This window comes from Carettochelys insculpta, chromosome 10, assembly GCF_033958435.1.
Source record: "Carettochelys insculpta isolate YL-2023 chromosome 10, ASM3395843v1, whole genome shotgun sequence".
Taxonomy (NCBI): Eukaryota; Metazoa; Chordata; order Testudines; family Carettochelyidae; genus Carettochelys; species Carettochelys insculpta.
In genome coordinates this window covers 19,483,108-19,508,473 of record NC_134146.1, presented here as the reverse complement: position 1 = coordinate 19,508,473, position 25,366 = coordinate 19,483,108, and the positions used below count along the sequence as shown (strand labels likewise).

The 25,366-nt window shown below is 46.4% G+C and overlaps 1 protein-coding gene across 1 annotated transcript in view; it reads left to right on the top strand.

The window, feature by feature from the left end:
• COL4A4 (collagen type IV alpha 4 chain) overlaps positions 1-24,899 on the top strand; it is a 140,004-nt gene extending 115,105 nt beyond the window's left edge. Inside the window, exons 38-44 of the mRNA XM_075004606.1 lie at positions 3,156-3,311; positions 5,082-5,180; positions 9,687-9,821; positions 12,170-12,286; positions 12,949-13,137; positions 16,121-16,407; positions 24,183-24,899. Of these exons, the coding sequence (XP_074860707.1) occupies positions 3,156-3,311; positions 5,082-5,180; positions 9,687-9,821; positions 12,170-12,286; positions 12,949-13,137; positions 16,121-16,407; positions 24,183-24,446 (1,247 nt within the window). The 3' untranslated portion in view covers positions 24,447-24,899. The remainder of the gene's footprint in view (positions 1-3,155; positions 3,312-5,081; positions 5,181-9,686; positions 9,822-12,169; positions 12,287-12,948; positions 13,138-16,120; positions 16,408-24,182) is intronic.
• The last annotated feature ends 467 nt before the right edge of the window (positions 24,900-25,366 follow it).

The following is a 25,366-nucleotide window of genomic DNA, read 5'->3' as shown; positions in this document are numbered from 1 at the left end:
CCCCTCTCACGAGCAGTTCCTTCAGCAGGAAGTGCTTTTGCTCCTTGGTCTGGGAATGATAGAAAAGGTCCCTCAAGAGTTCCAGGGTATGGGGTTTCACTCCCACTATTTTCTTATTCCCAAATCCAAGGTGGGGGAGAGGGGCTTTGGGGGGGCTATTTTGGACCTGCGCAAATTTACCAGGCACCTCAAAAAAATAAAGTTCCGCATGGTCCCCCTAAAAACCATCATTCCCTTTCTGGATCTGGGTGACTGGCACATCACCATCAATTTAAAGAATGTGTATGTTTATATATCCATAATCCTGCAATACAGAAGGTTCCTCTGCTTCACTCTGGGAAAGGGCCACTACCAGTTTGCGGTGCTCCTGTTTGGCCTGTCAACAGCCCACAGAGCGTTCACAAAATACATGGCAGTCATAGCTGCTTTTCTCCGCTACAGCAGCGTCTAGGTCTACTCTTACTTTCGTGATTGACTCCTAAAGGGGCCCTCAAAGTCTGTGGTGCAACAGCACTTGTCTCTGGTGCATCGGACCTTTCAGCAATTAGGCCTGATCCTCAACATAGAGAAATCCACGCTGGTCCCATTTCAATCAATAGAGTTCGTTGGTGCCCATCTGGAGTCAAATGCAGCCAGGGCATCTCTCCCCAGCAAAAGTTTCCTCAACATGTCCAATTCTCATCCTTGGCCTCTTCAGTTTCCCAACCACCACAGCAAGAACATGCATCCAGCTCTTGTGCCACTTGGTGGCTTGCACCTAGGTGGTGTGGTTTGCCCGACTCCACAACAAGAGATCCCTGAAAACTTGATTAGCACAGGTATACAAAAAGATCACCACCTGGACAGAGTGGTCATTTTGACTTATCTGAGCCATGTCTACACACGCACGCTACTTCGAAGTAGCGGCACTAACTGCGAAATAGCGCCCGTCACGGCTACACGTGTTGGGCGCTATTTTGAAGTTAACATCGACATTAGGTGTCGAGACATTGAAGCCGCTAACCCCATGAGGGGATGGGAATAGCGCCCTACTTCGACGTTCAACATTGAAGTAGGGAACTTGTAGTCGTTGCGCGTCCCGCAACTTCGAAATTGCGGGGTCTGCCATGGCGGCCATCAGCTGAGGGGTTGAGAGACGCTCTCTCTCCAGCCCCTGTGGGGCTCTATGGTCACCATGTGCAGCAGCCCTTAGCCCAGGGCTTCTGGCTGCTGCTGCTGCAGCTGGGGATCCATGCTGCATGCACAGGGTCTGCAACCAGTTGTCGGCTCTGTGGATCTTGTGTTGTTTAGTGCAGCTGTGTCTGGGAGGGGCCCTTTTAGGGAGCGGCTTGCTGTTGAGTCCGCCCTGTGACCCTGTCTGCAGCTGTGCCTGGCACCCTTATTTCGATGTGTGCTACTTTGGTGTATAGACGTTCCCTCGCAGCGCCTATTTCGATGTGGTGCTGCGCAACGTCGATGTTGAACATCGATGTTGCCAGCCCTGGAGGACGTGTAGACGTTATTCATCAAAATAGCCTATAGGCTACTTCGATGAAGGCTTCACATGTAGACGTAGTCCTGGTGTTAGATTTCCTCCTGTGCTGGTTGGACTGGGGACTCCTTTCCAGCCTTCCCTTGCCAGCCATTGATGTTGCTCGTCACAGATGCTTCATATCTAGGCTGCGGAGCCCACTTGAGCAATCTCAGGACACAAGGTCGTTGGTTGCCACTCAACCTCCAGGCCCATATCAATGTCAAGAAGCTGCAGGCAGTTTGTCTTGCATGCCAAATGTTTTGGGAACACCTGGCAAATGCATTTCTGTCTAAACGGACAACACCACAGCGTTATTTTACATACAGAGGGAGGCTGGTGTTCGCTCCTCTCCCGTGTCAAGAAGCATTAGAGCTTTGAAAATTGTGCATACAAAATGAAATTTACCTGGAGGCTTCATACCTGCCTGAGTCCCTGAATGTGCTCATGGGCAGCCTCAGTCAAATGTGTCACACACACGATTGGTCATGCGGTTCATATACAGCCCAGTTAGTCCCGCATGTGGGGCTTTCCCCAATCGGACTTCTTTGCAACCCACCAGAACAAGAAGTCCCAGATCTTTTCTCATTCCATAACCTCAGCCCAGGCTCCTTGACAGATACCTTCCTCATCCCTTGGAACTGCTGTGTGCCTTTCCCCCATTTCCATGAAGTCCTGCTCAGAATAGATCAGGAGAAAGTAAGGGTGATCCTGGTTGCTCCCGCCTGGCCCAGGCAGCTCCAGTTCACACTACCAGGCAGGTCTCCAAGCTTAAGTCTCTAACCTCTGAACCTCCATGTACTATTTTCTTTAAGGATAAGGTTCAGCTGCTGCAGCACCAGCTTTCCTTCCCGAGATCATTTCTCAGTTTCACCTGGGCTAGGACATATGATTGCCAGTGTTCTACCCAAAACCTCATGCATCTAAAACAAATGAAGCCTTTTAAGAAATCTATGCAGCTGTTCATAGTGATAGTGTACAGGATAAAAGGTCTGCCAGCAACCTCTCAGAGAATTTCCTCCTGGATTGCTTCCTGTCTCCATACTTATTATTTAGCCAACATTCTATCACCCCTGTTATGTGCCCACTCCACAGGCTTCTTCTGTGGTGTTCCTGGCTCATCCCCCTAATCCAAGAAATCTGTAAGGCAGCCACTTAGTCCTTGGTACATTCACATCTCACTATCCAATCCATATGCAGGCCAGAGATGATGCCGCTTTTGACACAGTGGTGTTACAGGCAGCTGATAGATAACTCTGACCCGTTCCCTATAGTTGGTTGGAAATCACCTACTTGGAATTGACATGAGCAAGCACTGGAAGAAGAAAAAAAAATAGTCACTCACCTTAGTAACTGTTCTTCAAGATGTGTTGGTCATATCCAGTCCAAGACCTGCCTGCCTCCCCTCTGTAAGAGTAGTTCCAGTAAGAAGGAGCTGAGCAAGGTCAGCTGTGGTATATATGCTCTGTTCTCCTAGCACCACTCTACAGGTCTCCACAGCCAACCTACGGATGCTGCTGGGGGAAAAAAACTTTCCGACAACTGTGCACACAATGTGCATACACCTACTTGGAATGGACATGAACAACACATTTTGAAAAACAACAGTTACAAAGGTAAGTGACCATTTTTTGTTTTATTTTAGGCTTACCTGGCAATCCTGGCCCTCCTGGAAATACTATCTTTGTGAAGGGTGATCCAGGGGAATTTGGTGTTCCAGGTGCACCTGGTATTCCTGGACAGCCAGGACAACAAGGAGCCAAAGGCTTTCCAGGAAATCAGGGAAAGGAAGGTCCAAAAGGTATGATGTAAAGTTTCCAGTTTTGTTTGAGTGAATACCTGTCTTCATGCAGAGTCTTCTAAGTTTCTACATCCTTTTCACTTCCCATTTTTGAGAACTTGCATACTCAGTCATCACATTTTAAATAGTAAGAATTATGAGCCAGATCTCATGCCATAGACCCATGTGCAGAGGGAAAACTGCTCTTGGGAATCTACTTCCGGCCATCTGAAGGGGAGGATCAGACTCCTGTGGCCACTGGATCCACACATCGGGATAGGTGCTAGGGCAGGAAAAGGAGGGTCTGGGAAGGAGCCAGGTAGATACCTACTGTTCCACAAACTGGGAGGACTCCACTGGAAATTAAATAATCTGATTTAACTGATGTTCGCTGTGGGATTCACTGCTTAACTAAAGGTGGGACAAACCCTGATAGCAGACACCTCTGAAATCGTTGTGCCAGGGGCTGTAAAAGCTGTGACATTCCCAGGACTGCCAAGAGGGGCAGGGGCAAAGGAAGCAATTTAAAAGGTTCAGGGGGCACCTGGCCATCGCCTCTGGCAGCACAGCAGGATTAAGGCCAGGTCTACACTGTGGAAAGGTCGATGTAAGATATGCAACTCCAGCTTCAACAATTGTGTTGTTGGAGTTGACATACTGTAGATCAGTTTTTGTGACTGTGCCCACAGTGGGAGGTGAACAGGAGAAACTCTCCCGTTGACCTCCCTTAGTTTTCATGACAGTGAAGAGTACAAGGGTCAACAGTAGAGCCATGGTGGTTTGATTTAGCACATCCCCACTAGGCACACTAAACCAAACCCCCAAAGATTGACCACGATCAAGTAGCTCTTCTAGTAGGTATAGACATACCCTAAGGCAGGTTTCCTGCCCTTGCTCCTCGCTGCTTGCCAGAAGTGGCCACCACCCTCCCCATGGCCCCTGGAGGGATATATCTGCATGTTGTGCCTGCCCCAAGCACAGATTTGGCAGCTGCCATTTGCCAGGAACAGTGCCTGCATGCAGTGATGTGCTGGGACCCCATGGTTCCCCCAGTCTAAGAGCCACTGCCAGAGGAGTGTGCTGGTCACTTTTGGGAGCTGACTGAAGTAAGTGCTGCCCCTCTCATTCCCTCCTACACTCCCACTCCCTCCCAGTGCCTGCACCCCAAGCCCCCTCCACACCCCAACTTCCTACCCCAGCCTGGTGTGTGAGAGAGTGTGTCAGGGAGAGCAAGTGCTAGAGAAAGGGGAAATGGAGGGTCTTCAGGTTTGCACAATTAGACAGTTGACAGCCCTACTGGATGGACACATCAAAGCCTTGGCTATGCCAGAAGAGCACTCTCAGCAGCACAGCACCATCCACATGGGCATGGGTTATGTGTCCATTGACTGTTCTCTCCTGGGTCTTGGGATTGCTGTCAGCAACCTGGATGGTGCTATGGAGCCACTGCAGAGCCACATATCTTCAGTATGGTAGGGTCTGAGCTTCCAAGCAGACTCACAAGAATTGTAGGGTTTGATGCTTCTACTTTAGATGGAGCCCATGGAGTACACAGAACCAGCCCTCCCCACACAGGAGTCGTCACAGGAAGCTTTATGATGGGTTTTCCTGTGGGAGGGCAAAATCTGGCCCCAAGCCATTTTATGTAACACAGCACAATAACAGGTCAGGAAACCTAAGGTCTGACCTCATTGCTGTTGATTTCTGTACCTTCAGCATCACAGGAGGTCATCAGATTTAACTGCTCAGTGCGTGTAGCAGTGACCAAAACACATGTAATTTTTTTTTAAGGTCTCATGGGACACCCTGGCCTGCTGGGTCCCCCTGGCCCTGTTGGGCCACCTGGAGATCAAGGTTTTCAAGGACAACCTGGACCTCAGGGTCCCCCAGGTACTTTTGAAAAACACGTTGTTCTTTGCCATGAAATACTGTGTGTGTTGGCTTTGATCTTAATTCACTTACATGGAAAGCGTTTATAGCAATCTGATAAAATTCTCTGTCTTCACTCAGGATGAGGAAATACTCTTGAGTAAGTTAGATAAAAAATGTATTATAATAATAAGTTGTCTTCTTTGATGATGTTTATGGCTAATCTGGTAAATTTTCCTGAGTTGTGCAAGCCTGGTTTAAAATAGTAGTTGCAGTTGTATAGAATATTTTTGAGTCACTGAAAATTTAATAAATGGTTGTTTTGCTTTGATAGTTACACTAGCTTCCAAGAACAGACAGCATGAGCATGCCAAGTTAGGATTTTTGCAAAAATGTATCATATTTGAACAGATGCAATTTGCTGTGTATTTCATCCCTGACTTTTCCTTTCCTTCCTCTCTCAAGTAACGTTCATTAAGCACAGTAGTATAGTAACCACGATATTGCATACCACAATATCAAGAATTCCAGTATACAGCAAGAAGTCTTTGCCTTTTGTGTCAAAATAAGAGTCTGGAAAGAATTAACACATTGTAAATCAATAAAGGAGATTCTCAAGACTGGAAAATGTAACATTTTATTTGCCAATTTTAAAACATTTTAGGATAAAGAACACATTTTACAGTTATACAAATCTGAAATTAGCAAAAAATGCGAATGTTTCATCTAATCATATGTATGCTTATTTTACTGAGTGCTGTACTAATTTCTACCCTTGTGGGGGAAGAAGGATCATTAGCAGTATTATGGGCCAAATCCTGAGGTCCTTAGGTAGTTTTTAACTCAGCTGATTTTACATATGCCAAATAAGTTACTGAATCAAACTCTAAAACTGAGGAAGTGTAGCAGAAAAGCTGAGGCCATGATGACCCGCTTTTACCAGAGGCAACCGGAAGGGCATGAGAAAACTGAGACTCCAGTTATGGAATTTCCTGAAAATCATTTACTCAGTTTAGGTTGATGAAGGGCATGATTTGGCTCCAAAGCTCTGAGAGTGATGGCAACCTTAGACTGTTACTTATCTATGTTACAAGAACTCTGCCCTTTGGGCTTGTCTGTAGCAGCTGAGTGGTGCCACAAGGAACTGTTTCATCTCCATGATATAGCTGTATGAAAGGCAGAGAGTCAGTCTACCAAAGATAGGTTCCTGGAGCATGTCCAGTCCCTGCTCCTTCTTCAGTCAAGTATGCATTACTTTTTGCACAAAACTAGAATAGAGGGGCGTATTTGGGGTATGTAAATACATGAAAAGAGAAGACTGAGAGGGAACGTGATAACAGCTCTCAAGTATCTAAAAGGTTGTTACAAGAAGGAGGGAGGAAAATTATTCATCTTAACATATAAAGGTAGGACAATAAGCAATAGGCTTAAATTGCATCAAGGATGGTTTAGGCTGAACATTAGGAAAAACTTAACTGTCAGGGTGGTTAAGCCCTAGAATAAATTGCCTAGGGAGGTTGTGGAATCTCCATCATTGGAGTGCAGGCTAGATAAATAACTGTCAGGGATGATCTAGATGGTGCTTCGTCCTGCCATGAGTGCAGGAGACTAACTCGATGACCTGTCAAGGTCCCTTCCAGTTCTAGTAGTCTTTGCGTCTATGACAGAGGTGATACAGCCAAGGGAGTTCCTCACATGAAAAGCAGGGCCCTGAGAAAGGATCTCAGGATTTGACACTGTGTCAACTGGCCAGTCAAAAGAGTTTGCATATCACACTAAGCACCTCACAATTTAACAGAGTATTACAACAGGGGACAGCTACCCTTCCGAGGTGGAGTGCCAAAATTTGCCCTTTTGACCTCTGTGTACAGTCGAGTGCAGTGATACTTTTTAAAGTCACTAGTAGTCCTACTTACAACAGGTTCGTGAATAAATTAAGACATGGAGCTTTAGCATTTTAGGTGGTGGTTGGTAGCATTAGCTAGTCTTTTGTTAATCCACAGGCAGCAAGGCTTTGAGCAAACTTCAGGCTGCATGGGGACTGAGATCCCACCTCGCATGCTAGTCTTGGCATCCATGCTGGAAGTTGCTGATCCCTCTATTACAAGAGCACATTAATTTTGGATTTGTTTTTGTTCTTGTGAAAACTTGTTTGCAAGCAGTTTTTGAAAACATGTACTTTATATTTTGCTGTTATTATTTATGTCAGCATGAAGTGTCAGGTCACACAAACTGTTTCAGTTCTCATTCCATACCTTCTTCCCATTGACATGCCTGAAATTTCTTTCCATCCTGCTTGGTAATGGCTGGTGTGATCTGCTTTCCATTTTATGAACTCTTCAGGTTGCAGAGGTAAGCTCATTCTTTATGCCAGGATTTTGTTGTGCACACCTCACCCTCGCTGAATAGAAGAGACATAGTTGGAAGCTAAGAATGACAAATATTGTTGTACACTCATCCCTCGTTTAATGAGTACTTATGAGTACTCCCTAACACAAGGGACACACATCCATACCTTTGTTCACTAAACTAGTGAACTTCCCCTGCTTATATGAGCAAGCCACAGGGTCCCTGGCTGGGGGGCGGGAAGACCTGCAGCCTTGCGGCTGGAGCCTTCTCCCTCCCTTCCCTCAGACATACAGCTGTCTGACGGCCCTGTGGCTGGTGGAAGAGAAGGAGAAGGCTCCTAGCCTGGTTCCCTCCCCTGCAATGGTGGGAACGTGAACTGACTAGCCATGAGCTGATCAGTTTTGAGGTCCCACAAGCCATGGAGAGACTGGAAACAGCCTGCCCCTGGTTCCCAGCTCCTGCCACTCTGGGGGCTGGGAAACTGACCTGGCCCTGGTGGTTCCTGGCTGCCCTCCCCTGGCAGGAAAATTCGAGTTGCAGGAACAACCCCAGGGTAACTCCAGGGTTTACTGTATTAGTCCCGCCCCCGCAGACCTCACCCTCCACCAGGTTTTAACACTTGCCCCCAGGTCCCAAACCACCCCCAGCCTTAGAACCCCTCAGCAGCCCCAAACTGCCCTCAGCTTTTGACTCCCCCTGCAGCCCCACACTGCCCCCAGGCGTACAGTCCCAGCAGCCCCAAACCGCTCCCAGCCTTACACCCACCCCCAGCAGCCCCAAACTTTCCCCAGTCTTAGACACTACCTCCTCCTCCACCTGCCGTGTCTTCACTGGGGCTGCTAAGCTTGGTGGCTCCCCCAGCACTCCTGCTTCCACCAGGTAACAGCTGGTAAAACCAATTAACTCAAATGTTAATGTTTCAGCACCTAGGCATAAGGTAACTGCTATCCCTAGTGATAGAGAGAGCTGCTATCTGCAGCAGCTATCTCTATTGATAGATATCTGCCTGATGCAGCAGTGTTAAGAAACTGCAAGTGGCTTCTTTAGCAGCCACATGCAGCTCGGAACTGCCCAGCTGGTGACCTGTAACAAATCTAATGGGACCCATGTTTGGGTCCCAACCAATAGTTTGGGAATCCCTGCTCTACATATATACACTACATCCTATTTCTGGTGCTAAACTATTCAAATACATTAGAAAAGTACCTAAACTCCATTGGTTTATGTCAAATTACAAGCACTTGGAACAAACTGGTGACTTCTACATGTATTTTAATGGGATTTAATATCGCTCTTGAGTTTTCACCTACGAGCAGAAATTTGGGAACCAATTGTGCTCCTATAGTGAGGGATGAGTGTAATGGGGAGATTAGAATAGATTTTATCATTGCTGGATTGTGTTCACTGCCACAGCAATCTTGTGAAAAGCCATACAAGAAAGTGTCAAACATGTACACAGAATTCTGTGTGCAAGCATGTAAAATACAAATGTTTTCTCTTAAGTGCTTTTCATGTTTATTGTAGTTCATTTTATCTGCTGTTACAGTGACCTCTTTCTAGAAGAAGACAAACAAGCAAGACCCCAGTCCTGCTATCAGATCAGTGCGAGTAGACATCAAGCCCCATTGACTTTGAATCAATTCAATAAGTCTTTGAGACAACTGTTTTTATTACAGAATGCAAATGATAAACAACATTAAGCAAAAGAAAGTTAATAAAAACTTTATAGCCATTCTCTGATGGCTGTCAGTGAAATTAAATGAGTAATGTGGGATGAAACCCCTATGTCTTTATAACTAGGTCGCATGTAGAGACTTCCTCCACTGCCTTCATAGCAAAGACAAGGCAGTATATACATTAACATACACTCAGTTAACTGAGATAAAGCCTATGTCCCTCCCATGCTTCAGCTCAACCAGTTTAGCACACATTAAGAAAAGTACCATCTGCACTAGACTTTTCATCATGTTAGCTAGCTCATGCTAACAACACACCTTTAAATCCTCGGCCAGACACTGTCTGAAAGAAAAGCTAAAACACTGTGTCTTATGAGTGAAAGTTTTTGGAATGCTTCCCCAGAAATGCACTTGAATATAAAAAGCATTAACAGGATAATGTTGATCTCCCACAGATTTTTGCTCCAATTTGTTTTATTTTAATTTTATTGCATATTTACAGGTGACCCTGGTGAACCAGGAAAAGCAGAGGACTCTTCATGCCCCAAGATACCAGGACCTCCTGGAGAAAGAGGACAAAGAGGAACTGAAGGGCCTGTAGGATTTCCTGGCCCAAAGGGTTACCCTGGACCCCCAGGTAAGGCTTGTGATTTAAATGCCAGATAATTTAAGACAAACAGAGCACTTTCAGCTTTGAAAAGTGTATTCTCTGCATCCTTCATGCAATACTGTGGTAAGTACACAGGAAAGGACGACAAGGGAAGAGTGTTTAATATTCTGCTCAAGTGCTTCACACATTTTTCCTTCTCTTCTTGCATATGCCAATATTTGACTAGGTTCATCAAAAGGACAGCAAAAGGTTTATTTGGAATTTTAACAAATAAATGTCACTCTTGGTCAGTAAAATGAAATAAAAAACCCAACCCCTATTGTGTTAGGTTTTTTTCTGTAAAACTTAGGTAAGTCAGTACTTACTATAAAATTTCATTTGACAATGTATCCCCAGTCATGCTGAAGCATTTTTTATGCTGCAAGCAGATTTATGGAAGCAACCTGCGAAAGGATGGCAGAATGGAACCCATAACAAATAACAAATGTGTATGTTCATGACAAGCTCTTTTGCGGTTTTGTACATTTGGGAATAAGACTGGGAGAGAGGAAACTGAATATGAAAAATGAAAGCTTTGCAGATCTTGATCTCAGAACATCTTACAGTGGGGCACAGTGCTCTACCGTTTATACTGAAACTCCTTGCCATCTAGTGCCAAAATGATTAGAGTTTGCACTAAAATAATAATCAACTAGCTCATAAGAGAGAGTGCTTCTCAGAGTAGAGAAGTTTGTTACTGCATGTTGTCTTGTGCATGCTCCTTCTTTATATCTAAATTAAGACACAAAACTTTACAATCTCTTTTCACTATTGAGGCTTTGCATGAAAAAATAGAGAAGTACACCACAACAGTGGCTTTTGGAAACATAATTTAATTTTGAGATATTTCATGCAGATGAACGTGCTGAGTGACCGAGAAATCTGGCTGCTGATGGGCACTGCATTGTTTGAATCCAAAACAAGGAGTGGAGACCATCATGTAATGGGGAAGCCAAGCAAACACTTGTGTAGCATTTATGAAAATGCTACCAATGTTACTCCAAGTTCATCAAAAATTTACTTGGAAAAATTTAAGTGTGTGTGCTTTGAAATTTAAGAGTAATAATTAACAGAGTAATGCTACTAATAGGCCTAAAGGGACCCTAAAATGAGTTGGACGCAGTTCTACAGTGTTTTGTGCCTGCTGGAGCTTGGCAATGAAGAAATATTTATAACGTAAGAGAAACAGCTGGAGAAAGAATTTAAAAAGAATCATGTAAGAAGCTGATATTCAGTGATTTTCTTTTTTCTGGTAGATACAATATTAAGGTAGGTAAAACAATCAGTGATGATTCTGGTGGAAAGTGGATGACCTGATAGAGATGTGCAGGTTGTCTCTTAATTAGCTCTGGATAATGGGATACATCCTACACACTCAGGCAATTATTTAGGAATTCATGTTTTTCATGGTGGTATCACTGGATATCTTCATATTTCCAAAGGAAGATACTCAGATTGGTCTTTCAGCTAATGTCACTGAGCAAAAGACTTTTTACTGCATTGTTCAGTTTACTATATCTTTTAGATCAGGCCACAATGCTTTCATTTTTATAAATCTTTTAACATTTTCTGTACAACTAAGTGGTACAGTGATACATATCATGCCAGTGTGTTGGAAGATAATGATGTTTTTGCTTTTACAGATAGAAAAAGAGACAATCTTACTCCTGCAGGGAAAATTACACAGGCACATAAGAAAACTGGAAATTTTATTGATAGATATTACAAATATTTCCATGCCCATGAACTTTGGCAAAGAGGCAACAGATACTGAAAAGCTGTTAAACTCTGTTTAGAGTCTCTCAGAATTAAAAGTAAAATGCGGAAACTTTTGAAGATTGTCTTACGGTATTAAAATCATTTTCCAAAGGGTGAATGGTTAATACAAGCATGAAAAGAATTAAGCATAGAATTCCTGCTAGTAAGAACTGACCTTATCTCTAAGGAAACATGTTCATCTTGAAATTCTGTCTGTCTTTGGAAAGGTACTGCCAAGTACCACAGTATCTGACATGTGGATATTTTTTTGTAGAGCTCTGCAGGATTGTAAACTTTGATAGGGATCTCATCATACCACTGCATGTAACCCTATTATCAAAGGGAAGGGGCACAACTCTCACCCCCCTCAGTACCAAGTACTGTAATATTTATGTACTCATTTTGAGTACTTCAGTAATATCTGGGACATGACTAGATAATGCATTGTAAAGCAGGCCTCAGTACATGATGCTATTAAAAGGTTTCTTGTACACTACCTGTTTAGACTGTATTTAACCTTATAGGCAGCCATATGAAGAGAAAATACATCCTTTTTTTTTTCTTTTTTGTTGGTCTAGGAAATAAAGGTGAAGAAGGGTTGTTTGGCTTGCTGGGTCAAAAAGGCTCAGTGGGTTCACCAGGACACCCAGGTGACCAAGGTGTGATAGGAGAACAAGGATACACTGGTCCACAAGGTAAGAATGATCACTTTTTGCAGCAAACCTGTGTCAGGTTGATGCTGATGATAGACTAACACAAAACACAACTCCAATTAAGGAATGCATCTACGCATGTAGCTAAATCCATTACACTAAGCTTGTGTTTAAGTGACATTGACTTTAAATGTAAGCATGTGCTTATCACCACACCTGAATAGAACTGTTTTCCTGAGTTGGACCCTAAATGGAAAACTTTTTGCAGGTAATTAAAACAACATCTCAGATATGACTTCTGCTAACACACTGGTCTTCCTGGTACCTGCTTTTGCTCACAGATGTTACGCATCTCGTACTTGTTCATATCAAGGCCATGCCAGAAAGTCCTCACAGTGATCAGCAAATGAAAAAATAGGAGGCATGGTTGACACTGCTGATAGACACCATTGAAAATATTCAGTGGACTTGCTAGGGAACTATGCTCCAAACCAGAGCTGAGTTGAAATATCAGGATAGCATGAACTTCCTTGTACTTGTACTGCCCTTGACAATCTCTGGGTAAGAACTGTATTTTAGTGTGAATTGCATTTAACCTTGAACCTATGACTGAGCATTTAATTTCATTCCGAAAAAAAAGCAACACTTGTCTGAAGTATTTAAATGTTCAAGCAATCATCTTTGTTTTACCTTTTCTCCCTCAGGTCCACCTGGCCAAGCTGGGATCCCAGGACCACCAGGGCCTCAAACTAGAGCAGCTAGTGGGTTCCTGCTCGTTCTTCACAGTCAGTCAGATACAGAACCATTTTGTCCAGAGGGAATGCCAAAATTGTGGACAGGGTATAGTCTGCTATATCTGGAAGGACAGGAGAAAGCTCATAATCAAGACCTTGGTAAATATTGCAGTAAATGATGGACATTCTTTATTCAGTTCCGGACCTAAAATGTTTTGTGCCATATTTATGCTGCTCAGATACAGCAAATGATGCAGGTATTACAGCATATTGTATTTAGCTTTATTACACAATAGTTGACTCACTTTATATAGGAAGGGAGCAGTGGTGTGGCAACAAATTTTTGAGTGGGGGTGCTGAACTGCACCCCCCTTGCCTCCATCTGTTCCCCTCACAGCCCTTAGATCTGGGGTTGGCAGCCAGGATCTTGGGCCCATGAGGTGGGTGGGACCCAGCATGCAGGGCTGGTGGCAGTGCCAGCAGCCAAGCAGAATCTGGGGCTAAGCCAGACCTGGGGTCGGCGGCCAAGCCCCTGGGTGCAGGGGTGGCAGCCAAGCAGGACCCATGGTTGGAAGTGGAAATCCCGGAGACAGCGGGCCTGGCAATCAGGACTCTGGGTAATGGGGGCATGTGGCTGGGATGCCCAGAACCTGGAGTGCTGCAGCACCACCCTGCACCTGTACTTCTCCTTTGAGTAGTGTCCCCATGGGTGCTCCTCTCTGGGTGTCATTACGTCCTCATGCTGGCGCTTGGATATTCTTCCATAGCATTAGTTTTCCCATGCCGCAAATGCACAGTAGCACCTCCTTGTGCTGTCCGGTGCAGGCTCCTCAGTTCCTTCTCTACTCTCCCTGGCTGTAGACGGAGCATCGCAACTCTCTACAAGAGGTGTTGCAGTTAGTCACTCAGTTAGTTAGCCGTTTACCCAGTCCAAGTTGGTTTCTTCATAGTTTAACTGTTCTACCAAAAAAGCAGCTGTTGTTAGATAGGTTGGTATTACTATTAGCGACTACTTCACCACCATGCTGGGCTCCCTGGGATTCAAGCGGTGCAAATTCTACAAGAGCACCATGCCTGTTTCTGATGGCCGTGTGTCCTGTATTCAGTGTCTGGGCTAGGGCCACCAGACACAATCCTGTGTTCATTATCCCAGCCTGACAGCAACAGCCCATTTGGACTGAGCCAATATGCTAAAAACTTTTCTCTGGGAGAACTCCCTGCAGCAGTTCTGGACAAGCTGCCCACTAAGAACTCAATGCTGAAATCTAAGGGAATGGACCTAAGCTTCCCCTGGACTCCTTGGGATCTCCCACCACAGAACCAGACCCATCCGTGGCTCATTCCTGGCTTCTGGCACCATCTCCAAGGGCCATGCCAGAGGGCAAAGCCGCTGTGGGCTTGCTGGCACTGTCTTTACAGGCACTGCCCAAACAAGTGCTCTTGGAACCGAGGTGCAAACACTCTGCAGCAGAGCTGTCAGCTCTGTAAAGCCCAGTGACAGTAAGCCCATGAACATGGTGGCGTGACCCTCAGCATCGAGCTCCGCCCACAAGGGGCACCAGTCACGATCTCCACACCGATCGGTGTCACCTCCCAGAACCAGAGCTGAAACGCAGCCCCACTTCCAGGTGCAGACTACCACGACACCGCAGTGGCACCAGGCTAGTGACCCGTTGGTGCACTCTGCACTGAAGCGCTTGGCACTGAAGACAACAATGGCCGAGCCAGCACCAGGTAGACACACCCTGGGCCTGGCATTGTCCCCTTGGCACTGACACTCTCCAAGGCTGTCTACTTCTCTCTCCCATCGCTTGGAAGCATCATGTGCTTGCAACACTAGTCCCCTGATGCCAGGTAGACATGGCTCCAAGCACCCAAGCATATTCCCTTCATAGCACTCCAGTCCAGCACATCCTGGGTTGCAAGATTTACTGCCCACCATGCCATACCTGCCTCCACCTCCACCATGGTTTGCTCATCGTTAGTCTCATCTAGAGCAACAGCAACGAAGGGTCCTGTGGCACCTTATAGACTAACAGAAAAGTTTTGAGCATGAGCTTTCGTGAGCACAGACTCATGTCATCAGATCAGTGAGTCTGTGCTCACGAAAGCTCATGCTCAAAACTTTTCTGTTAGTCTGTAAGGTGCCACAGGACCCTTCGGTGCTGTTACAGATCCAGACTAACATGGCTACCCCTCCGATACTAGAGCAACAGTGGCCCTCATGGCATACCAAGTCTCTTGGATGAGGCTATAATGGACCTGGCTCCAATGCTCTGGCAAACCCCCGTGTCCATTATGCCTACCAGCAAGCAGGTGGATGAAAAGTATATTGTGACATCTAAGGATGCCCCTATTTACACTCGCATCCCATCTCCCTTGTGGTGGACGCAGTCTGTAATAAGATTAGGTCATTTTGCTTGACTCTCCCCCGCACCCCTGCGCCCACCCCATGACAAGACCATCAAGAAATGGGACACTGGGGGCTAAAAGGTTTACCCATCTGGCCCTGTCCTGCTTCAGGTGGCTAACTACACAACAAAGCTGGCTGACTACAAATATCTGAACTACTCTAAGCTGCAGGACCCTGTCCCAGCTCAGCCAGAGCATCAGCGCCAAGCCGTTACCAGCATCATCAAAGAACGGCACCCTATTGCCAGCACTGCTGTGCAGTCCACAATGGACACCGCAAACATGGCAGCTTGAGTCAGGCATAATTGTTACTCCACTAAATGTACTGGTAGCAGCAAACTGATTAGCAAGAAGAAACTTATTTACATAACCACTGTGTTGAACACCATCTTGGGAGACTACTGATAATTCAATCAAGATTTAGTAAACAATGACTTTTTAAAGTTGATCAGGCTTGCAACAAAGTAAGCTCGAATATTATTTTTGAACTGCCAAGTGAAAAATGTCATAGTCTGACAATATATTAGTGCACAGGTTGGTCTTGAGGGTGGAATTTACAGTGCTTTTCACTGGGAAAAAAAGAGGGAAGAATCACCACTTTTGGGAGACCTGTAAGATCTAACATCTTGCATTAACGTTTCCTGGTGTTTCCACTTTTTTTAAATGGATGGCCTGTTTGTTGAGTGACTATGGAGAGATGCTAGATTATCAGGATCTATAATTGTTTTAGGTCTGGGAGGATCCTGTGTTCCTTTATTCAACACCATGCCATTTGTCTACTGCAACATCAACCAAGTTTGTTACTATGCCAATCGAAATGATAAGTCCTACTGGCTGTCAAGCGCTGCTCCTTTACCAATGATGCCTCTGTCTGAAGATGAAATACAACCCTATATTAGCAGATGTACTGTATGTGAAGCCTCAGACCAGGCTGTAGCAGTTCATAGCCAAGATCAGTCCATTCCCCCATGCCCACTGAACTGGAGAAGCCTTTGGATAGGCTATTCTTTTCTAATGGTAAGACTGCAACTACTTGCTTATATGTATGCTTCTGTTATAAAACTTTTCTGTGCTGAAGGTGTAAAGTTTTAGTCTTGTGTGAAAAAATATCCTAGAAAACACCTAACACACATGTCACAAACAAGGCACTTAAGGGAAAAAATATGATGTGGTAAGCGTTATGAAATACTTAGCTTTATCTCAGTCTTTTCATTAAATTTCAGGCAGTCCATTAAAAATGTTGCTTCTTCGAGTGGTCCCCGTGGGTGCTCCACAATAGGTGTCGGGCTCACCCGGCGCCGCAGATCGGAAATCTTCCAGCAGTTTCTCCTGGATCATGCATGCGCCGGCGTGCACCACCCCCCTGCGCACCCCCAGCCGCGTGCACGATCCGGTCCCCACCAGTTCCTTCTCAACCGCCATCGGCTGCAGACGGAATCCGCTCAGGCTAAGGCCAGAGTCAGATTACTTAGTGGTTTTTTTCCACGTGTAATTTGTTGTTTTTCGGTTATTAAACAAAAAAAGAAGAAGAGAGAAAGCAAAGACAAAGCTGCTGCAGGCCAGTGATCACTCTTTGAGGAGGAAAGGCACGGATTAAGTGCTAAGTACCCTCTTAACAATAAAGGACTCACCACAATGGCCTCTTCAGGTTTTTACACAGCGTGAGTCATACTGTGAAGCTATGCTGGCCTCCGTGGGGGCGTAGCGAAGGCATCCGACGCCTGCGGGAATTGCAGGCTACCCGGCTGCGTTTCCCACTGTGCTCTGACACACACACCCCCCCCGCCCAGTGCAGAAACGAAGGGAACTCTCCCTGGCTCGATCCTTGCCGTGCATCTGCAGCGAGCAGGACGAGCGGAGCACACAGCTACCAGCCGTCTTCCCTCCCTGGCTCGATCCTTGCCCTGCATCTGCAGTGAGCAGGACGAGCAGAGCACACAGCTACCGGCCGCATACTCAGGCGGCGGCACCATCACAGGCGGCACAGACCCCCACGGCACCAGCGGTGCCAGGCACGGAGCCTGCAGGCACCGGAGGGGGATACCCGCGCAGCACCGCAGCTGACGGTGCCGAGCGCGGTGCTAACAGCGGGGCCGAGATTCCCGGCAGGGGAGGGGGCGGTGCCGGCCCCGCAGCGGAGGGGCAAGGCAACATCAAAAACCCGGCACCGCAGTCCATCTCTGGACAGGGCTGCGCTGCTGTTAGCACCAAGCCCTCCCCCTGTGATACACACGCCGCACCAAAGGCCTGTCTCCCCACCGGCCCATCAGGGGGAAAAAAAAACCCGCCTTCTCCATTCCGCCAACCGATGTCACCACAGCTTGGGCCACCTTCACCATTTTCTGGGATTGGATCCCCCTGGAGTACTGTCACAAGCCAGTTTCACCTCTATCAGTGTCGCCATGGAGGTCTTGCTCTCCCAGACATCGGGGGTACACACCCCGTGAGTGGTTCAGGTCTCCATCTCCGGACCCTTGCCATGGTCGTCCCTATCAGGCTGGACACAGATAAACCACAGGCCTGCAGCCAGGGGCAGGTCCCCACCCCCGGCCACTCAATACCCCCGTGGGCGCTCGCGATCGGGGACAGAAACACAGTTGTCTCAAGGGGAGTTAAATTTAGAACCCCGAGACTTTCCTTCACAATCCTCCAGCGAGCAAGTGTGTCATCGCCCGCGGGAACCCGAGGGTTCAAGGGAGGTTTACCTTAGGGGTTCCTCCTCATCCTCCCCAGACAAGGCCATGGCCCCCGGGGATGTCTCTCCCCGGGATGACCTTAAACAGTTTCAGGAGCTGTTTTAAAGGGTGGCTTTCACGCATGACATTTAAATGGCAGAGGTGCAGGAGAAACATCACAAACTCCTGGAAAATCTGAGACCCCCGGCTTCATCCAAAATTGCTATTCTGCTGGACGAAGCCATTCTGGAGTCAGCCATTACTATATGGCAGACTCTGGCCTCTGTTCTGCCTACGAATGGGAGAGCGGATAAGAAATACTTCGTCACCCACAACAAATTCTTTGGTGGTCGGGTCGTCCCAGCAGAGGTCAAAGGGTTCTCAGTACAAATCGGGGGATCAGACAAAGATGCTAGGAAGCTAGAGCTGTTTGGCAGGAAGGTATATTCCTCTCCTATCCTGCGATTGAGAATGGCAAATTATGGGCACACCTAGCAAACCATAATTTTGATAATTACTCCGTGCTTACTCCCCTCAAGGATTCACTCCCCGAAGACAAAAAGCCGGTGTTAAAGGCGATTGTTCAAGAGGGCTATGCAGCATCGCAGACGGGAGTCCAGATTGTCCTGGACGTGGCGGACACGGCGGCATGCTCAACGGCTACAGCAGTGGTCATGCACAGAGAATCCTGGCCCTAGACATCGGGTATCTCGAGGGACCTACAGGCGAAGATCGTGGACTTTCCCTTTGATACACAAAAGCTGTTTTGCAGACTCAACCGACTCGGTCCCTCACTCCAGTAAGGACTCGAGAGCTACAGTTAGAAGCTCGGGCATTTATACTCCCCCATACAGGAGGGAAAAATTTTATCCTCAGCAAAGACGCTACGCTTACAACCACAGCATGCTCAATATCAACGGGGCTATGGCCACGGGCGCTATCAATAGCGGCAACAGTACAGAACCCCTAGGCGACGTTCTCACCAAAGCCGTACGCCCTCGGGTCAGGCCTCAAAGGCAACAAGTTTGATCAGTATGTCGGGGGCTTCACTATCAATACCCTCGCTCAATGCCACTCTCATCTCATGTTCCATCATTGCCTCAGACCGTTCCACTCCCAATGGCAAAAGATCACCACAAACATATGGGCGCTGGAGATCATAGCCACGGTTACGCGATCCCCTCCCAGTCGCTTCCACCGACGAAGACTCCCACCAGGCCTCACCTCAGGGGCGCTGCCACGAGGCGAGGCTCAAGCAGAAGGTGACCCATCTTATGTTCACAAGTGCGGAGGAAAGAGTGCCGGAATAATTCCAGGGGAAGGTTTTTATTCACTCTGCTTCCTATCGGAGAAGAAAACAGGACACCGGAGGCCCATCTTAGATCTTCGGGGCCTCAACCATTACTTGCGCAAGCAACGGTTTCAGATGATCACAGTTGCCTTGATACTCATGGCACTGGACGATGGAGACTGGGTTGCAGCACTCGATTTACGAGATGCTTACTTTCATATAACAATCCACCCGGCACACAGACGCTTCCTCCGCTTCACGGTCGGCCAGGAGCGCTTCCAGCACAGGGTTCTTCCGTTTGGCCTCTCCTCGGCCCCCAGCGTCTTACCAAAACCCTGGCAGTGGTGTCAGCCTACCTGCACAGACAGGGGGTGTTTATTTTCCCATATCTGGGTGACTGCCTGCTAAAAGGGACCTCGAAGGCAGAGGTCTCACGCATGATATGCATCGCAGCGGACACGTTTCTTCGCTGGGCCTAGTCATCAACCTCGCAAGTCGAAGTCCAAACCCACACAACATATAGAGTTCATAGGGGGCACGCATAACCTCTATCACAGCAAGGGTGTACCTACCCGACGCCCACTTCTGCGCAATCAGTTCGCTGGTGCAAGTTATTACATACAGCCCCACGGTGCCGATCTTACCGTGCCTACAGCTGCTGGGCCATATGGCGGCAGAGACGTTTGTGGTACGGAATGCCAGGTTGCACGTCAAGCCCATAGCATTGGCTAGCAAGTGTTTACAAACCGGCATCCCACACTGTCCACAGGGTGGTGTCGCCCACAACAGAAGTGCGCAGATCCCTGGCGTGGTGGGAAAACCCTGAGAATCTGCTAGTGGGGATGCCTTTTCACCAACCACAAATTTCTACTTTTCTTACTACCAATGCCTCCCACATGGGATGGGGAGCGCACATCGGCGACAAGGTAACGCAAGGGCTATGGTTCCCTGCGGAACAGACACTGCACATATCCATACTGGAGCTCAGAGCAGTGTTCAACGCCTGCAAACATTTTCGAGATTACCTGCATGGCAAAATAGTTGGGATTCAATACCAACAATACCTCCACTATGGTCTACATCAATCGATAAGGAGGAGCACGATCCCGAGCCCTATGTGCGGAGGCACTCCGATTGTGGAATCGGTGCATTGCCAACAACATAACGTTGAAAGCCTTGTACTTGCCAGGCACGCACAACGTGAATGCAGACCAGCTGAGCAGGCACTTTGCAATCACGCACGAATGGCAGATCTGCTCCGACCTGCTACAGCACATTTTTCGTACATGGGGGTTTCCCCAGATCGATATGTTTGCCACCCAGTACAACAACAAAAAAAAAAAGAAGTGTCCCCAGCACTGCTCCAGAGCAGGAGTGGGGTGGGGGTCCCTGGGGGACGCTTTCATGCTTTTCATGAAAGGGCTCCCTACTTTACGTGTTTCCCCCACAGTGCTCATCCGCAAGGTCTTGCACAAAGTCGGAAGGGAGACAGCTCGCACGATACTCATAGTCCCGCTTGGGATCGGCAGCAATGGTTTCCCTTGCTTCTGCGCATGTCGGACCGCCCACCGCTCCCTCTACCAGTGGCGCCGGACTTACTCCCGCGGGCTCAAGGGTCCATAGTGCACCCGCACCCTTAAGGTCTGCACCTACAAGCATGGCTAATCCATGGCTCAGCTCCTTAAGGAGCACATGTACGGAGGGAGCACAACAAGTCCTGGAATGTAGCCGAAGGACCTCCACCAGGAGGACTTACAAGCACAAATGGACTTGTTTCACAGCCTGGTGTTCCGCCAAGCAGTTAGCTCCCCTTGACGTTCCTATACCTGTTATATTAGAATACTTATTGGACCTCAAGAGAGGCAGGCTTTCTCTATCCTCGCTAAGGTCCACCTCGCCGCTATATCAGCCTTTTCGACATACAGAGGAAGGGCCCATGGTATTCGCCCATCCTATCGTTACCAGGTTCTTGAAGGGGCTGGTAAACCTGTACCCCCTCGGAAACCGCTTCCACCATTGCGGAGTTTGGGCTTGGTGCTCAGCACGCTATCGGGTCCGCCTTTTGAACCATTAGCCACAGTTCCCATACGTCTCCTTACGATAAAAACAACCTTCCTCCTTGCAACTATGTCAGCCAGCAGGGTGAGTGAGCTCGTGGCAGTGATGGCAATGCCGCACTGCGCAGTATTCTCAAAGGAGGCGGTAACCTTAAGGCTGCACCCAGCCTTTGTTCCAAAAAGTCTCTCCGGAGTCCAATCTTAACGAGCCAATAGTTTTACTCTTGTTTTACCCGAAGCCTCACAGCTCCGGCAAGGAGGCACGCCTGCATCTCCTAGATGTGAGGAGGGCGTTGGCCTTCCACACAAACAGAACTAAGTCCTTCTGGAAAACGGACAGGCTTCTAGTCTCTCTTGCTCCTGGTCAAAAGGAGAAGGTCTCTCTTCCCGGAGAATCTCAAAGCACATTGTGCCCTGTATAACAATGTGCTTCGAACTTCGAAAGACTCCTTTGCTGGCCCCGCCCAGGGCTCACTCCACCAGGGCGGTGGCGGCGTCAACAGCCTTATTCAAGGGCATCGCGTTAACAGACATCTGTAGAGCGGCGACCTGGTCATCCTATGACACCTTCGCCAAGCATTATGCCCTGCCTTGGGTGTTCTGAGAGGATACCCGTCTGTCGACAGCAGTCCTCTCAGGGGCAAGCTGCACATAAACCGATTACCCACCTCCTTACTTGGGTTACTGCTCGGTAGTCACCTATTGTGGAGCACCCACGGGGACCACTCGAAGAAGAAAGAGAAGTTACTCACCTGTAGTAACGATGGTTCTTCGAGATGTGTCCCCGTGGGTGCTCCACCACCCGCCCATCCTCCCCGCTTCGGATCTCTGTCTAGTGTTTTTCAGGAGCATCCGAGGCGGTTGGTCAAGGAACTGGCGGGGACCGGATCGTGCACGCGGCCAGGGGCGCACAGGGCGGTGGCGCACACTGGAGCATGCGCGATCCAGGAGAAACTGCTGGAAGATTTCCGATCTGCGGCGCCGGGCGAGCCCGACACCTATTGTGGAGCACCCACGGGGACACATCTCGAAGAACCATCGTTACTACAGGTGAGTAACTTCTCTTTCTTAACGAATAAATGGTAGGATCAGAAGTAGTTTTTCTGTACTATAAGATTGGAAGGGATCACTTTACTGTATTTATGAAAGAAACAGCATGGTATAGAAATTGTCATAATTTCATCTCTAGGAATATATAAATATTTTAAGTGTTTAAAGAGTGGATAATAAGAATAGGAATAACATTCATTTGTACAAAATACCTAATGTTCATAAAATCTGAGAAAATCCTTGTAATTAAATTTAAGCTGATTTTTTAAGGTTTTTAAAGAAATATTAATTTTTTGTTACCTATATCATAAGTCCACTAAGTTCTATGATTTTCCTTAACAATCCTCAGGATTGAGAATGATAGACTTTTCAGACGAGGCAGCTCAAAATACATTTGATACATAAATACATACATTCAATAATGAAGCTGGCAAAAAACAATGAAAAATTTTCTTAAATATTGTAGTCATGATTTCAGTATTTTTCTGTGTGAAATGGACAGCAGCACCTGTTTTTACTTAACTTTGATTTTGCACTTGGGACCCTTATTTTTTGGAAGGAAAAGCAGTGAGAACTGTTAAGAAACATCTTTAAAAGTTACAGAGTTGTATTATAGTTGTAATCACTGTGGTTCTATAAACGAGTTTTTTGGTTTTGCTATTTATGCAAAATCATAAATGTCCATAGCACTTCAGACAAATCAGAGACAATGGACCCGATTCTTCTTTCAGTCACAGGTGTGCAAAAGAGGGTTAATAACACTTTGGTGGAATTACTCCATTTTATACTGGAACATAATAGAATATTATCTGTACCAATGTTGCAGGCCCAGAGTATAAGGCTATGTCTACACTAGACCATGACAGTCAACTGCAGATACGCAATTTTAGCTGTGCCAACTAAGTAGCTAAAATAGATGTATTTGCATTCAGCTAACTTGTCTGTCTATACAGTGGAAGATCAATGGGAAAGTGTCTCCCTTTGACCTCCCTTACTCCTCACATCTCACGAGGAGTAAAGTGGTCAACTGTGACCCCTGGGAGCTTGATTTCATGCGTCCAGACTAGACATGTCAAATTGAACCCTGGAAGATTGACCCTGAGCCAGTCAGGCTTCCATGGTAGTATAGATAAGCCGTAAATCATCATTAGGGCAATTCTTGCCCCTCCCTCCCCCACCTGCCTTCTCCCAATAGTCTTTGGGTATTCACTTATACTCAGGTATTTGATACATTGTGAACTGACTAGTTTTGAGCTGTATGGGCAAGGAGGCATCATTTGGGTCAGTAGAATACTTTCTACAGTGTCATTTCCATCTGTGTTATAGTTACGGAAGAAAACCTGGGGCAGATAAGACTTGGGTTTTTATATCATGTCATTTAACTCTACTTTGAGCAACTATTAAAAACATCCCGAGCTGAACTACAACTTCCCCCAGTCTGACATGTACGTGTGCTGACCTGCAAAGCTGGTCTGGACTTTTGACATAAGCGAGTCCCAGAATGATAAGATCTGATTCTACCTACAAGTAGAAACTCATTGAAACTCATTGAAACTCGAGTTCTCCAAGTAGTATGCCTCTGCAGATTCACACATCCCACAGCATTAGCCTTGGTGCAAAACGTCCCAGAATCAAATTAAAGCAATATCCAATAAGGTTTGTACTTTTTTTGCTTGTTTCCCATATGCAGCTATTTAATTGTTTCCTTATTTTTTCCAGCACACTGGGTCTGGAGATCAGGGCGGTGGACAATCCCTTATGTCGCCTGGAAGTTGCCTTGAAAACTTTAGATCAACACCATTCATAGAATGCCAGGGTCAGCAGGGGACATGTCAATTTTTTGCTAATGAATATAGTTTCTGGTTAACAACGGTCAGGCCAGAGTTGCAGTTTTCACCTGCTCCTCTGTCAGAAACCCTTAAAGAAGGGCAGGAACAGCGCAAAAAAATCAGCAGATGTCAGGTCTGCATGAAGCACGGCTAAAAAAGAAAAACAAGTCTGAGGAGTTACAGCTGTGGGAAGAAGCAAATTGAGCTAAAGATGCAAACGATGCTTAATGTCCAATTTTAATTGAAGTGTGCACAGCTCCCTTCCATCTGTTTAAAATTGTGCTGCCTGTGCAGTACTGAAAGATATAAATGTTGTATTTTATATTATATATATATATACACACACAAACATATGAATGAATAATGAACCCTAGTGTAAGTGACCAGCCAGAGGATCAGAAAATTACGTTTTATTACATCATTTGCGCATCTGTAGTATACAGGTGACAAATTACAGCTTGGTTGTACACTAAAAGTACAATCAAGTTGTACTGGGAACTTTAAAGTGACTGCTCACAATAGTGGATTTCCTGTTGGTTCCACATGTATGTCAATGAGAGGGACAAACATAGTTGTGTCCACACGATTTCTTAGAGAACTGGATGAATTTATACTCATATGCTTTTTTTTGGGGGGGGGGGCGGGGGAGAAGGAATGGTAGGAGGAGGAATATGATTTTGTTGCAAACTTATGCTACCACATAATAAAAACAAACAAGAAATCAAGAACCATTTTACAAGCTACAGAACACAACCAAACTGCAAAACTAATTTGTTTATGAAATTTCATAAGCAGTGAAAAGCAAAAACTTGCCAAAATATGCTAATGGTTGATTGTTATCCAAGAAAATAAATATACCCAGATAATGAAGACTTAAAATGCTGTTTATATTTTCTTTGCAATTAATTTTTCAGCACATTTAAATAAAAATGTGAAGTTATAATAGCTTACAATAACAAAGCAGTTGTCAGTTTTAATTAAAAAGAAAAGTGAAACTTCCACCACAGGGGCTTGTAGTAACAGAGTGATTTAAAAGAGTGCAATCTAGAACACTAGTTGCATTTTCAGGATGTT